Source organism: Coregonus lavaretus, assembly GCF_964263955.1.
Source record: "Coregonus lavaretus genome assembly, chromosome: 21".
Taxonomy (NCBI): domain Eukaryota; kingdom Metazoa; phylum Chordata; class Actinopteri; order Salmoniformes; family Salmonidae; genus Coregonus; species Coregonus lavaretus.
Window position 1 is genome coordinate 46,482,017 of NC_140008.1, and position 14,686 is coordinate 46,496,702.

Genomic DNA, 14,686 nt, shown 5'->3' on the forward strand with positions numbered 1-14,686 from the left:
TTCTATTATTTCTCTATTTTCTTTCTCTCTGCATTGTTGGGAAGGGCCGTAAGTAAAGCATTTCACTGTTAGTCTACACAAGTTGTTTACAAAGCATTTGACCAATAACATTTGATTTAATTTTGTTCATACTGCTGAGAGGTCAAAATTATTCTCTTTTGGATTATATAGCTAGCTATACAGTTTTTCCTTGAAAAACTATTGTCTGAGTGGTCCGCATCCTCATGTTGCACTAAAAAGATTTTCCTGATGTTTGACATTTTATGAAAAACCATCATTACCCAGCATCCACCGCTAAACGTTCCTTCCGGTTTGTCCGCCATTAAAGAAAGCAGGTAAGAATTTGATGAAGAATTACTATCATCTGAAATCTTCACAAAATCATTGTCATCCTTCGTTTATCAGCAATTCTTATAGAACTAACATAAGGTTTAGTTGTTACGAAAAGCATGGCGCCAATATTGTAATGATAAATAATATAATTTAGCGGTAACGTCACCGGAAAGTTGCTGCGCTTACATGACTTCTTTCCCTACACATGAGAATCGTATCATATCGCCTTGTTGCTGGAGTTTCGTAACGAGCCGCTCTTTACAGTTAGATGACATGCATGTCCTTGTCTAATATAGTCATTTTCCTCGGCAGAAGTAAGCAACTACTAGATAACTACGTTAGTTAGCTATCTAGCTAACATTGCTAGCATTCTGTCTGTTATAACAGCCATATTTGGTTAACGTTCGCTAACTTGCTTAATCAAGAGGCATACACCTCAATACGTTAAGACTGCTTGTTGAGCTAGCTTTAGTGGCTTGTGTAGCAACTCCGCCACTTTTAACATTTGGGTTATTATGAAGTATTTAGTGATGACCTACACAGTTTGTAATGTTATGATTTCATGTCTACTATTCACTAGTTACCACAGCCACAAAGTCATAAAACCCGCCCATTTATACAATTTATCTTAGGGTGTGTTGTTGAATTCACTCTGTAGTGCTAGTGTGCGTTCTGGGCGTTCGTAAATTCAGAGTGGTGTCAGATTGTCGGTTTGTAAATTCAGAGCGTTTCGTGCTCTCGCCGCGTTCAGAACGCACACTGGACGCTCTGGCTGAGGAGTAGGGTTGATCCGACCATTCTGACCTCACAGCTGCAGTCAAGCACTCAAACTAACTGGCTAACGTTGGCTAGCTACTTCCAGACACAAATGAGAGAATCTCACTCACTCAGACCATTTTACTCACCCAAGCTAGGCTGGACACATGACATTTTAAACACTTTTTTTCTGATAACTAGTAAATTGCATCCGCCATGGAGCCCAGTTTCAAAATATTACCATATGTCCCAGCTGCTTGCCATAATTTTGAAGTAATGGTGAAAAAACAGGCCTTATTTTAGGTCATTTATCACCCTGCCAGCTCCTATTAGTTCTATTGAGCACTGTGGCACCAACTCGCCTTCCGAAGGCTCTATTCCCAGCCCATTGTTCTACGTCTTAATGCCTGCTAAGCTATTGTTGGCGATGAGAGCTGCCCATGTTGAACTCGGAGGCTTACCTCCGGTAACTTATTATTAACAATGTTACGGCTACTTGGTGCGCAAACTCACTGTTCGCCTGTGTACACGTTATTGTGACCCACAGTGCTAACGATGGCTGGCACATAGCCGTCAAACATTTTCTGGTGATGGTAAATCATATTTTTTTCAGAAAAAGGTGTAAACCTGAACAAAATACATGTCCCTGTACTCTGTTTCAAGACGTGGCCGATTTTAAACAGCCAGAAAGAATACATTTTTTAAATTAAGAAATAACCTTTTTTGGCGATTTGTTGTTTCTAAATGGCTGCAGGGTGATTTGATATGCGTCGAAATCTGTTTGTTCATAGGCATCGAATTGAGCGACTGCTTCGCAGGTTCACTTGAGTTGCAAACCAAATGGATAGGTCTAGCGCATTGATTTGTAGATCTGACGCAGTTGCTACCTCAGATTATGAGCCTAGCTAGTGTCACAAATGAGCTATGTAGTGCCCACAGAAGGCCACAGGGAGGAGCAAGAGAGTTATAAACCCATACAGTTTTTTTGCCTTAAAAACCCTAAACTTACGTATAACCTATTTTAGCCTTAACCCTAACTGGTAAAAAATGCACCTATAGCTGTAATGGTCACCATTTTCTAACCCTAAACCTGACTTGTAACACAATGCACCTATAGCCGTAATGGTCACGGTAATTCTAACCCTAACCGGTAACACAATGCACCTATAGCTGTAATGGTCACCAGTTTTCTAACCATAACCCTAGGTATAACCTATTTTAGCTGTAACCCCTTGTAAGTCACTCTGGATAAGAGCGTCTGCTAAATGATGAAAATGAATAGGTATAACCTATTTTAGCCTTAACCCGAATTATTGGGTAGGGTAGCCTAGAACACTTTCAGAAACTATTTTTGTAATAATATTATGTTAGTAAATACCATTATAGTACTAAATAGCATTTTGATTGTTTAAAAAAAACAACCTATGAGCATTTTTGTTATTTTATTATATTTATTATTGCAAGGCAGAGCACTTGATAAACAAGCCACATTTTATTTTTCAAATGTGGTTTGAGCTGGGTGTGACCTAGTAACCTATATGTGAAAGTCCAGCAATTGGCTGGGGTAGGTGGGGCAGGTTTGAGACTGAGAAAAATACACTATTTCTCAGCTGCCTCACCAATTTCTATGTGAATTAATAACTTTGAATTGCTAAATATTTCCAATAGATGGCAGCATAAGACCACAAAGCATCAGTTATAGGCTATAGCAGCAATATGATTGACATAAAATGGCATGCACCCAAAGACTATGTCCCATGATTTTCTAAAATGGTGAGCAAAAAAATAGTGACTATACTAGGTATTGAACCCCGGCCAAATAATAACTAGTCAGATGCGCTAACCTCAACCCTAGTAGACATGCATTATAAAAACACCCTCTTAACGTATCATATTGGAAGTAAACGGCCTCGGAATGGAAAAGACGAGTGCGTCTTCCACCCCAACAACAAATTACATAATGCAACCCTTGCGGTTAGCAAATTTACCTCTTTCATGACCCTCGCTTGCGCGAGAAGGCAGAGTGCTCGCTGCCACTGATGGCACAAGCTTTTGGCGGGGCTTGTTGAGTTGGCTACTTTTGCGAGAAGGCAGAGCGGGTTGTTGCTGGTTGATGAATTTGACAATGTATGTACTAGGAAATATGTTTTTGTCGACCAGAGGTGACTGAATGACTGTTCAGGCTTATTGCTAATCGTTATAGTAATGAAGTATAATTTCTAAACAGGAGCATAAAAACAGGTAATAAACATGAATCATTATATTACTTCACAGTAATCTGTTAAATGCTTTTTCAGTCCTTCCTCTTTCGTTAGCAGTGTGGAAAGGGACAGAAAAAAGTGCGCGCAGGAGTTTTCCTGTGAGGGGAGTGGTGTATCCAGGGAGAGAACTAAACTAATCTTCTGAAATTTCATTTGTGGTCTTATGCTGCAATTGATTGGAATCATTTAGCAACTGCGGTAGTACTGAATAAAGTATATCCTTACTAAAGTAGTAATTACTCAGAATTGCACAATATAAAATGTTCTAGTTCATTTAATCACTTACAACCATAAAATAACAGATTTTATCTCCATCTCTTCATTTAAAGACTCAATCATGGACACTCTTACTGACAATTGTTCCTGCTTCGCGTGTTGTATTGTTGTCTCTACCTTCTTGCCCTTTGTGCTGTTGTCTGTGCCCAATAATGTTTGTACCATGTCTTGTGCTTCTACCATGTTGTGCTGCTGCCATGTTGTGTTGCTACCATGTTGTTTTCATGCTGGGTTGCCACCATGCTGTGTTGTCCTGTGTTGCTTCCATACTTATGTTGTCGTCTTAGGTCTCTCTTTATGTAGTGTTGTCTCGTTGTGATGTGTGTTTGGTCCTATATACAGTTGAAGTCAGAAGTTTACATACACCTTAGCCAAATACATTTAAACTCAGTTTTTCACAATTCTTGACATTTAATCCTAGTAATAATTCCCTGTCTTAGGTCGGTCAGGATCACCACTTTATTTTAAGAATGTGAAATGTCAGAATAATAGTAGATAATTGTTTATTTCAACTTTTATTTATTTCATCACATTCCCAGTGGGTCAGAAGTTTACATACACTCAATTAGTATTTGGTAGCATTGCCTTTTAAATTGTTTAACTTGGGTCAAATGTTTCGGGTAGCCTTCCACAAGCTTCCCACAATAAGTTGGGTGAATTTTGGCCCATTCCTCCTGACAGAGCTGGTGTAACTGAGTCAGGTTTGTAGGCCTCCTTACTCGCACACGCTTTTTCAGTTCTGCCCACAAATTTTCTACAGGATTGAGGTCAGGGTTTTGTGGTGGCCACTCCAATACCTTGACTTTGTTGTCCTTAAGCCATTTTGCCACACATTTTGAAGTATGCTTGGGGTCATTGTCCATTTGGTAGACCCATTTGCGACCAAGCTTTAACTTCCTGACTGATGTCTTGAGATGTTGCTTCAATATATCCACATCATTTTCCTTCCTCATGATGCCATCTATTTTGTGAAGTGTACCATTTCCTCCTGCAGCAAAGCACCTCCACACATGATGCTGCCACCCCCATGCTTCACGGTTGGGATGGTGTTCTTCGGCTTGCAAGCCACCCCCTTTTTCCTCCAAACATAACGATGGTCATTATGGCCAAACAATTGTAATTTTGTTTAATCAGACCAGAGGACATTCCTCTGGTAACTTAACTTCAGTTCTTTCTTTCCACAGACATGGCCATCAGGTATCCTATGGCCGTGGGCCTTAGCAAAGGCCACCCAGTAACCAAGAATGTGACCGCGCCGAAACATGCTCGTAGGCGAGGGGTGAGTTAATCTGAATGGATAGAAACATGACACCCACATGTAGTGTCGTATTGGTAGAGTCCATCAGGTCACTACGTCCTCAGGTAAAGGGTCAAGACCAGGGTTATTCAATTCCGGTCCTGGAGGGCCGAAACACCTCTGTTTTTCATCCTCTCCTTCTAATCAGGGGCTAATTCAGACCTGGGACACCAGGTGAGTGCAATTAACTACCAGGTAGAAATAAAAAACAGAAGTGTTTCGGCCCTCCAGGACCGGAATTGAAGAACCCTGGTCTAGACTATGGATCCTTTGCCACAGGTTGTTTGCTTGACCTAGAACTGCTGGGTGCTAGTTCAAATTTGTGTTCTAATCCCATTGCTGCCACCAGTGTAGTGATTGAGGGCCGGGGTTCAGGATTCGCTTCGGCTGTCTCCCCTACATCATTGACATGCATACATATGTTCTGACACAAAGTAGATGACCACATCAAATGGTTGCACCTGTTATTATATGAGATAATGGGTCCAGTGGTCCACAATATGGCTGGAACATAAGCCACAGTTACTGTTGGTTCTAATGCATCTAACCCAGTGTCTCTTCACTGATTTGTATTTCAGCGTCTGACCAAGCACAGCAAGTTTGTGCGTGACATGATCCGTGAGGTGTGCGGCTTCGCCCCCTACGAGAGACGCGCCATGGAGTTGCTGAAGGTTTCCAAGGACAAGCGTGCCCTCAAGTTCATCAAGAAGAGGGTATGTATGATTCCCCCGCTACTAACCTGGCTGGGTTTATTTGTGTTGGTATTGGCAGCATGGATGCATTTGTCCCATGTCAGTTACTGTTGCTTTCTGCAGCTGCTCTCTTGTGACAGTTTGAGAACAAAATAAGTACATTTTTCAAACTGAACAGATTTTGTATTACCCCATTGATTTTGAACTAGACACCTGTTTGGGAATGTCTAGCATTTTGTGCAGCTGTCTGAAATGTTATGGACTGTTTCCTCTGTAGAGTATTTATTGGCAAGATGCATCAAAACTATTGGATCAGTATAATTATTATCCTATAGTTTGTCCAATCATTTAATTCAAAACAAAAGCAAGGGAAGTTTTGCATTATGGAACTGCTAGCCCCATATTTGTTGATTACTGTCCCAGAGACATGCTTCAGTGCTTAATTCATCCTGAGCATGGTAGTTAACCTGCTGTGAAAGTTGCAGATGCGTTTGTTGGGTTTTCCCTGTTGCACATTCTAATGTGTGTTTGCTCCACAGATTGGAACTCACATCCGCGCCAAGAGAAAGAGGGAAGAGCTCAGCAATGTCCTAGCTGCCATGAGGAAAGCAGCTGCCAAGAAGGATTAAGCGGTTCTTGCAAATAAATATTTGTATTTAAGAAAATTGAAAGTTTTCAGTTCCTTTGTTTCTAATTTTAGAACGACTAAGTGGTACTATGCTTAGCAATGGGCTTGGACTGTTTGAACTACTTTTCTCAATCTGCAGAGGGGAGAGATTTCCATTTATCCTTGAGCATACATATGCTTCAGGCTGCATGTCTTTTCAAGTTTACTAGGGTGAGATGCCTGCAGACACTACAGACCTGGAGTAGAACTCTTCAGATGTCTTTGGGGCACGTCTGTCTAAATAAGCCATTTACTTTCATTGAAATCTGAGTGTCTAATCGTCTGGGTAGTGTACTTCCCAGTAGTACAGTTGCCTGCATTTTTAGACATGCCAAAGGGATAGCCAATGATATACAAGTCTTACCGGCAGCCTGTGTGCTTTCTGCAGAAACTGGCAAATGGTATGTTATGAAACCACTGTTGATCAAGTGGGCACAAACAATTGTGTTAAATGACAGTACTCAAGTTTGTTTCAACAGATTAAATGCAACCTACATATTTGGTCAATAAAAAAGACCTAAGTCTAGGCTGCGTAGCAGTGACATGACCAACTGTGGTAGTTTTTGGGGATCTTTGTATTACTGTTGTAAAGCTAGCATCCCCTCCTAAGGCCTACTGTACTTCAACACATCAGGGGTGTTCTCAGGGGTTGAACATTGCTGATAGAAATGCAATTTATAGAGCTGATCCTTCCCTATTTTCTATTTTAGTCATTTAGCAGACACTCTTATCCAGAGCGACTTACAGTTAGTGAGTGCATACATTTTCATACTGGCCCCCCGTGGGAAACGAACCCACAACCCTGGTGTTGCAAGCGCCATGCTCTACCAACTGAGCTACAGGGGAGACAATCGTACCTGTTCTACACCATACATTTCTAGCAAACGTTCTTTAATGTTTTACCCTCCTGAACAGACCCCCTGCTCCGTGTCTGTGGTCCAACTGATCAGCTGTCTCACACACTGTCAGATGTAGGGCTTTAAACAGCAAGTGAATGTACTTATAAAACAAATCACTCATCAGAAAATCTGGTTTCATAGTTCAGGATGCCCTAAAGTCCATTACTGTGAATGTAGATAGACCATTATCTATCCAGTTGTATCCATCCCTGGTAGCCGCTCAGGCGCCAGACTCACAGCTTAATATGATTCGGTGTTATGGAAAGACAATGTGGTACATCTTGGTGTAATGATCCACAAAGTGAACCTACAGGCCCTCTGTGATGAACTCAGGCAGGTCAGAGAAGTCCTTGTTCTCAGCTGGTAAAATCATGCAGGTCACCCCTGCACGCTTCACCTGGTGAGAGAAGGGAGGAATGTTCAAGCAGATTCATTACGACACTGCTAATAGAAAAACCTTCAGACACGTTTCCGAACATAAGCTCTGCCATACAGTGCATTTGGAAAAGTATTCAGACCCTTTGACTTTTTCCACATTTTGTTATGTTACAACCTTATTTTTAAATTGAGTAAATTGTTTTTTTCCCCCCTCATCAATCTATACACAATACCCCATAATGACAAATCAAAAACTGGTTTTTAGATTTTTTGGGGGTAAATCTATTAAAATTATCATGAGTGGCTTCCGTCTGGCCACTCTACCATAAAGGCCTGATTGGTGGAGTGCTGCAGAGATGGTTGTCCTTCTGGAAGGTTCTCCCATCTCCACAGAGGAACTCTAGAGCTCTGTCAGAGTGACCATTGGGTTCTTGGTCACCTCCCTGATTGCTCAGTTTGGCCAAGTGGCCAGCTGTAGGAAGAGTCTTGGTTGTTCCAAACTTCTTCCATTTAAGAATGATGAAGGCCACTGTGTTCTTGGGAACCTTCAATGCTGCAGAAATGTTTTGGTACCCTTCCCCAAATCTGTGCCTCGACACAATCCTGTCTCGGAGCTCTACGGACAATTCCTTCGTCCTCATGGCTTTTTTTTGCTCTGACATGCACTGTCAACTGTGGGACCTTATATAGACAGGTGTGTGCCTTTCCAAATCATGTCCAATCAATGAAATTTACCACAGGTGGACTACAATCAAGTTGTAGAAACATCTCAAGGATGATCAATGGAAACAAGATGCACCTGAGCTCAATTTCGAGTCTCATAGCAAAGGGTCTGAATACTTATGTAAATAAGGTGTTTTTGATTTTTAATACATTTGCAAAAATGTCTAAAAACCTGTTTTCGCTTTGTCATTATGGGGTATTGTGTGTAGATTGATGAGGAATTGTATTTATTTAATCAATTTTAGAATAAGGCTGTAATGTAACAAAATGTAGAAAAAGGGAAGGGGTCTGAATGCACTGTATACAACCATATCTATCAGAGGAGGCTGGTGGGAGGAGCTATTTGAGGACAGGCTGGTTGTAATGGCTGGAATAGTATAAATGGAATGAAGTCAAACCTGTGGTTCCCATATGCTTGATACTGTTCTACTATTCGAAAAATAAACACATGCTGTAACTCTTCTGAAGTCAAATCTCATACCCCCAAGTACTTCTCTGCAGCTGCCACCACAACATCTATTTTCTGTAGCTCAGCTGGTAGAGCACGGCGCTTGTAACGCCAAGGTAGTGGGTTCGATCCCCGGGACCACCAATACGCAAAACATTTTTTTATGCATGACTAAGTCGCTTTGGATAAAAGCGTCTGCTAAATGGCATATCATCATATCATTACAATGAGCCTGTCCTATAGCTCCTCCCACCAGCCTCTGATATCTATGCAAACTCCACTGTCATTTCCAGTTTCATACTACCATTGTACCCTCATGATTTATTTTGAACAGGCTTTCAGAAGAACATATTGAACCATACATTAAACTAAGTCATATGCAAAACGTATAGTTGCATATAGTTTTGAATATCAGCTATCTGGAAGAGTTACTTCACATACCACTCTACTATAACAAACTAACAGGCTACTTGAAGTACATTTTGCTTCCTTCTTGGTTAATGTCCTCATAAAATGTATTAATTGGTGAATCTATCACACTAAGCTCCCTGGTAAATAAACAGAGTGTTATTAGTAAAAATGATGTCTCACAGCAATGGTCTTCTCCTTGATGCCTCCCACAGGCAGGATCTTTCCGGTCAGGGACACCTCTCCCGTCATGGCCAAATTCTCCCGCACTGGCGTGTTGGTCGCCAGGGACAGCAGGGCCGTAACGATGGTGCAGCCGGCACTGGGCCCGTCCTTGGGAGTAGCACCCTGTAAACAACCAAAGTCGTCCTCAGTGAGTGATACAGGGAGAGTAGAGGTTAATAAGAAACTTCTTCATGAGGTTGTGGTTATGTATAAAAATCAATACACAACACAGTTCCTTTCGGTATGGCTTGTCTACAGTGGATGTTGTTTGTGTACATTGAAGGTCCCTTTTCATAGAATACTGTAATGGGTATATGACATGAAGATCAGATTACATGGTCAGTACATGTACATCGAAATCTTTACATCGAGGCAAAAACAAACCGACACAGTTTGTACGAAAGGGATGTGCAGATCCAGGTGTATACCAGACAAAACGTTAAAACTGCTACAGTCTAAGGACAGTGCCATTAATTACATCAACCCTACCTCAGGGACGTGCAGATGGAGATGGGAGCCAGAAAATATGTCGTTGTCCGGCTGCTGCTTCACGAGGAAGGCCCTGGCGAAGGTACTGGCGATCTTAGCGCTCTCCTTCATCACATCTCCAAGCTGCCCTGTGATCTCCAGGGACCCATCCCTGGGGCCGTCCTTATCCTTACCCCCCCGTGTCTCGCGGCCGTCTCAGGGCCATCTCTATAAACAGCGTGGTGCCACCTGGAGAGGAGTGATGAAGTGGGGGACTTTAAGATCAGAGCTGTGTTTGTATTGTTCTCTATGGATAATGCTTGTAAAACACATCTCTCTTCTACACTGAACAAAAATATAAGCGCAACATGTAAAGTGTTGGTCCCATGTTTCATGAGCTGAAATAAAAGATCCCAGAAATGTTCAATATGCACAAAAAGCTTATTTCTCTAAAATGTTGTGCACACATTTGTTTACATCCCTGTTAGTGAGCATTTCTCATTTGCCAATATAATGCATTCACCTGACAGGTGTGGCATATCAAGAAGCTGATTAAACAGCATGATCATTACACAGGTGCACCTTGTGCTGGGGACAAAAGGCCATTAACATTTTGTCACACAACACAATGCCACAGATGTCTCACATTTTGAGAGAGTGTGCAATTTGCATGGTGACTGCAAGAATATGCACCAGAGCTGTTGCCAGAAAATTGAATGTTCATTTCTCTACCATAAGCCGCCTCTAACGTAGTTTTAGAGAATTTGGCAGTACGTCCAACCGGCCTCTCAACTACAGACCACGTGTAACCATGCCAGACCAGGACCTCCACATCCGGGTTCTTCACCTGCGGGATGGTCTGTGATGAGCCACCCGGACAGCTGATGAAACTGTGAGTTTGCAAAACCAAAGAATTTCTGCACAAACTGTCAGACACAGTCTCAGGGAAGCTCATCTGCGTGCTCGTCGTCCTCACCAGGGTTTTGATCAGACTGCAGTTCAGCGTTGTAACCGACTTCAGTGGGCAAATGCTCACCTTTGATGGCCACTGGCACACTGGAGAAGTGTGCTTTTCACGGATGAATTCCGGTTTCAACTGTACCGGGCAAATGGCAGACATTGGGCGAGCGGTTTGCTGATGTCAACATTGTGAACAGAGTGCTGCATGGTGGCGGTGGGGTTATGTACAATTTGGTAATACTTATTTTCCACCTTAATTTGCAAATAAATTCATTAAAAATCCTACAATGTGATTTTCTGGATTTTTCTTTCTCAATTTGTCTGTCATAGTTGACGTGTACCTATGATGAAAATTACAGGCCTCTCTCATCTTTTTAAGTGGGAGAACTTGCACAATTGGTGGCTGACTAAATACTTTTTTCCCCCACTGTATATTTTTGTTCAGTGTATGTTCCATGTCACTGGTCTTTCTTACCCATGGCTGTCCATGCCAGGCCCATGACAACGCCAGGCGGTGTTCTATCCACAGTGAAGATGGGCTTGCCGACATAATCCTGCAGGTTGTCAGGGGTAACCTGGACCGCCGTCTCCTCCCTGCTTACTATATGGAACGCCACTTTCCTGAACACCTGGATACATCAGCAACATTCTAAAGTCTATTATTTCCCTTTTCATAGGGCAGAATCTTAACTTCCACTTAAGTCGAATAAATGAAAATTTGTCCCATAGTGTATAGAGAATACATTTACATTTTACATTTACGTCATTTAGCAGACGCTCTTATCCAGAGCGACTTACAAATACCCACTAAGACATGCAGTCAGAAGGTGAAGGTTGGGCTGACCTTCTCCACTTGTTTCTGTAGGTTCCTTACTCCACTCTCTCTGCAGTACTGTCTGATGAGAAGGTTCAGAGCCTCTGGCGAGATGTTGGTCGTATCCTCAGTCAGCCCACACTGAGTACGCAACTGGGGTACCAGGTACTTCTGTTAGAGAGAAAGAAAGAGACGAGACAGTGTTACAGTGAGATGGAGATACAACCAACAGCTAGGAGTCCATCCATTTGTCAAACATTTTTCATATTCTAATAATTTGCACAAAAAGATATGCACATTTTACGCATTTGGCTTGTGCTTAAAAAGCTTGCGTACTGACCTAGTGCACGTAGTGCCGATGGTTTTTTCCCAAAAAGTATTGTGATAAACAGCAAATTTGCCTACTCTGGTCTGGCACATGCGCTCTAGCAGACGGCTCACAGATACAGTGCAATGATTCAATGATGTGATTATGAATTAGAGCAAGATCATTTTTATTTGTCACCTGGCAGCCTAGCACCGATCGTCATGTCACCAGCATACAAATTAAGACCCTTTGTATTTATTGGAAAAGAGCATCAAGCTCATCACCATACACTTTCACCACCCTGTGAAGTTCATCATAACATGAATCATCTGTAGCTAATAAACTGTCCACACAACACAAACAATTTGCTGTTTCCATCAGGTCTGTCATTTGTTTTTTATCCGACAAGCACTTTACTCGCATAAAAAGGTTGGATGGAAACATTGTTAATGACTCAATGTTTGATGTAAGATGGGGTGGGTGTTTTGCTTTGTGATGTAAACCATGTTTGTTGACTTTGTCTTCTCTATGCGTTGTATGTGGAGACAGCTGTCTGATTGAATCTAATGTCGTAACACATTACCTCAGCGTTGGCTAGTTTCTCCTGGGCCACGTATCCAGACACGTTGATCATCTCCATGCGGTCTCTCAGGGGCTCTGGGATGGTGTCAGTCACATTGGCAGTGCAGATAAACAGAACCTAGAAAGAACACAAGGACACAAACTGTTAGATTCAAGACCATGATCCATTCATTATTAGTGTTGGGCTGTAACAAAAGTCTGCACACACTGAAGCCCTGCAGGACCAGGAATGGCCACCATTGGCTAGAGAATCATAATGGGTGTGTGTGTCCACCTACCTTGGATAGGTCCACAGGCACATCTAGGTAGTGATCCAGAGAGTTGAAGTTCTGTTCCGGGTCCAGGAGCTCCAGCAGAGCTGAGGACGGGTCGCCTCGGTAACCACGACCTATCTTGTCAACCTGGAAGAATAAACACAGAATGGTCAATCACCTCCTTCACCAATAATACAGTGATACAAACAATACACAACGAAATGAATGTCAACCAAATAAAACTAGAGCTGACTACATAGCAAAAGATCTTTGAAAATAAAGTTGTTGTTATTCACCTCATCAATAAGGACCAGTGGGTTTTCTGTCTTTGTCTTCTTGAGGCATTGAATGATCTTTCCAGGCATGGCTCCCACATATGTTCTCCTGAAAACAAACAACACAAAAGTACAGTAAGTAATAGTTACTCTCAACTTTGTATTGTCTAGTATTTGAATGGTGACATAATTGTTTTATTGAGCAATAAACAGTAGCTAAGTACCCACCTGTGGCCTTTGATTTCGGCAACATCTGTCACACAACCAACACTGAAGCGGAAATTTTCTCGGTTGAGTGCTCTGGCGATGGAGCGGGCGATACTGGTCTTTCCTACACCAGGAGGGCCAAAGAAACACAGGATCTTTCCCTGGGTTGAGCCTCTCAGCTGGCTCACTGCAATAAACTCCTGCAGGAGGGAAGAGAGGGAGATGGGTGAGGTCAAGGGAAAACTTTATTTTCTTGATGAGGAAATATTTGGTAACAGATTATTATAGTTTTTTGACATCCAAAATCTGACTGTCAAACACTGTCAGATTGTGACCATGGTGATCCCACAGTGCAATCCTCTCACCAGAATGCATTTCTTGACGTCGTCCATCCCATAATGGTCCTCCTCCAGCACCTCTTTGGCCCGTTTCAGCTCTAGGTTTTCCTCACTATTAGTTCCCCAGGGCATCGAGGTCAGCCAGTCCAGATAGTTCCGGGTCACACTGCATACAGAATCAACGGAGAGTTTAATAGAAGAGTCATGTTCATCACATACATGTTCAAGAGCGTATTTTCAGAGTTTGTTTAAAATAGGACATATGTGACAAAAAATCCAATGATCTTTCTGAGTGATTTTTCAAAGGTGAGGCTAAAGCGGAGGCCACACTCTGACTCCAAAATCAACCCCTAGCCCCTACCCCCATGGCACTTGCGTACATCTATGAGGATTGGACAGGTGTAAGCAATATGGTGGTAAGCTCCATTTTGCCCTCTGATAGGCCAGGTGGAATTGTCGCCATATTGCTTAAACCCATGCAATCCTCTCCGATCTACACGTTCCTATGGGGCAGGGACAGGCTAGGGGTTGATTCAGGGTTCAGGGACTGACTTGAACTCTGAGGAGTGGTTGTCCAGCAGGCTGAGTTTGTTGAGCTCCTCATTGATGACGTCCATGATGTGCTGGGGCACAGTGCGATCCTTCAGCCTCTCCCTGAACTTTTCCTTGATGGTGTCCTTGTCCTCCTTCTCCAGGCCTAGCTCCTTCTTAATGATCTTCAGCTGCTCCTGCAGGAGGTACTTCCCACAGAGAATAATACAGATACAATATCATAATTATATCAAATATTGTGATCTATTTAATTCTGTCCAGGGAATCAAAGAGTTGTCATATTGGATTGGTGCACGGCCCATCTTTTCCCATTCATTTAGGACACTATTTTACAGTAAGATTTGTCATTTAATTTAGCAAAGAGCTTGAGCTGATGAAAAAATTGTTTTGAAGAGGTACTGTACATCTCAAAATTGGCTAATGAGGGAGACGTCACTTACCTCCCTGCCAAGGCACTGCCAAGGCACTGCCAAGGCACTGCCAAGGCGATGCTGCTGCTTACTCAGCTCATATTCTTTCTTCAGCAGCGATAAAGCCTTGCACAGACGTTTGGGAATCTGAGGAGA

The 14,686-nt window shown here is 42.3% G+C and overlaps 1 protein-coding gene and 1 pseudogene across 3 annotated transcripts in view; one reads left to right on the forward strand and one right to left on the reverse strand.

The window, feature by feature from the left end:
* The first annotated feature begins 291 nt into the window (after positions 1–291).
* On the forward strand, positions 292–6,829 carry LOC311149062 (large ribosomal subunit protein eL36). 2 transcript variants are annotated; one of them, XM_084186166.1, is made up of 4 exons: positions 292–335; positions 4,811–4,905; positions 5,502–5,636; positions 6,155–6,829. In XM_084186166.1, exons 2-4 carry the CDS (start codon positions 4,813–4,815, stop codon positions 6,242–6,244), a joined length of 318 nt encoding a protein of 105 aa, XP_084042292.1. In that variant the 5' UTR covers positions 292–335; positions 4,811–4,812; the 3' UTR covers positions 6,245–6,829. The 2 variants fall into 2 exon arrangements, with proteins under 2 accessions (XP_084042292.1, XP_084042293.1); XM_084186167.1 differs by having other exon boundaries at positions 304–335; positions 4,795–4,905.
* Positions 6,830–6,926: 97 nt separating this feature from the next.
* LOC311149176 (lon protease homolog, mitochondrial-like) overlaps positions 6,927–14,686 on the reverse strand; it is a 36,538-nt pseudogene continuing 28,778 nt past the window's right edge. The window contains exons 4-15 of the transcript in view: positions 14,561–14,677; positions 14,121–14,308; positions 13,596–13,734; positions 13,252–13,430; positions 13,045–13,132; positions 12,773–12,895; positions 12,496–12,612; positions 11,636–11,776; positions 11,267–11,420; positions 9,853–10,080; positions 9,322–9,486; positions 6,927–7,578 (exon numbers count right to left, since the gene is read on the reverse strand). The product of the transcript in view is annotated as a lon protease homolog, mitochondrial-like (transcript). The remainder of the gene's footprint in view (positions 7,579–9,321; positions 9,487–9,852; positions 10,081–11,266; positions 11,421–11,635; positions 11,777–12,495; positions 12,613–12,772; positions 12,896–13,044; positions 13,133–13,251; positions 13,431–13,595; positions 13,735–14,120; positions 14,309–14,560; positions 14,678–14,686) is intronic.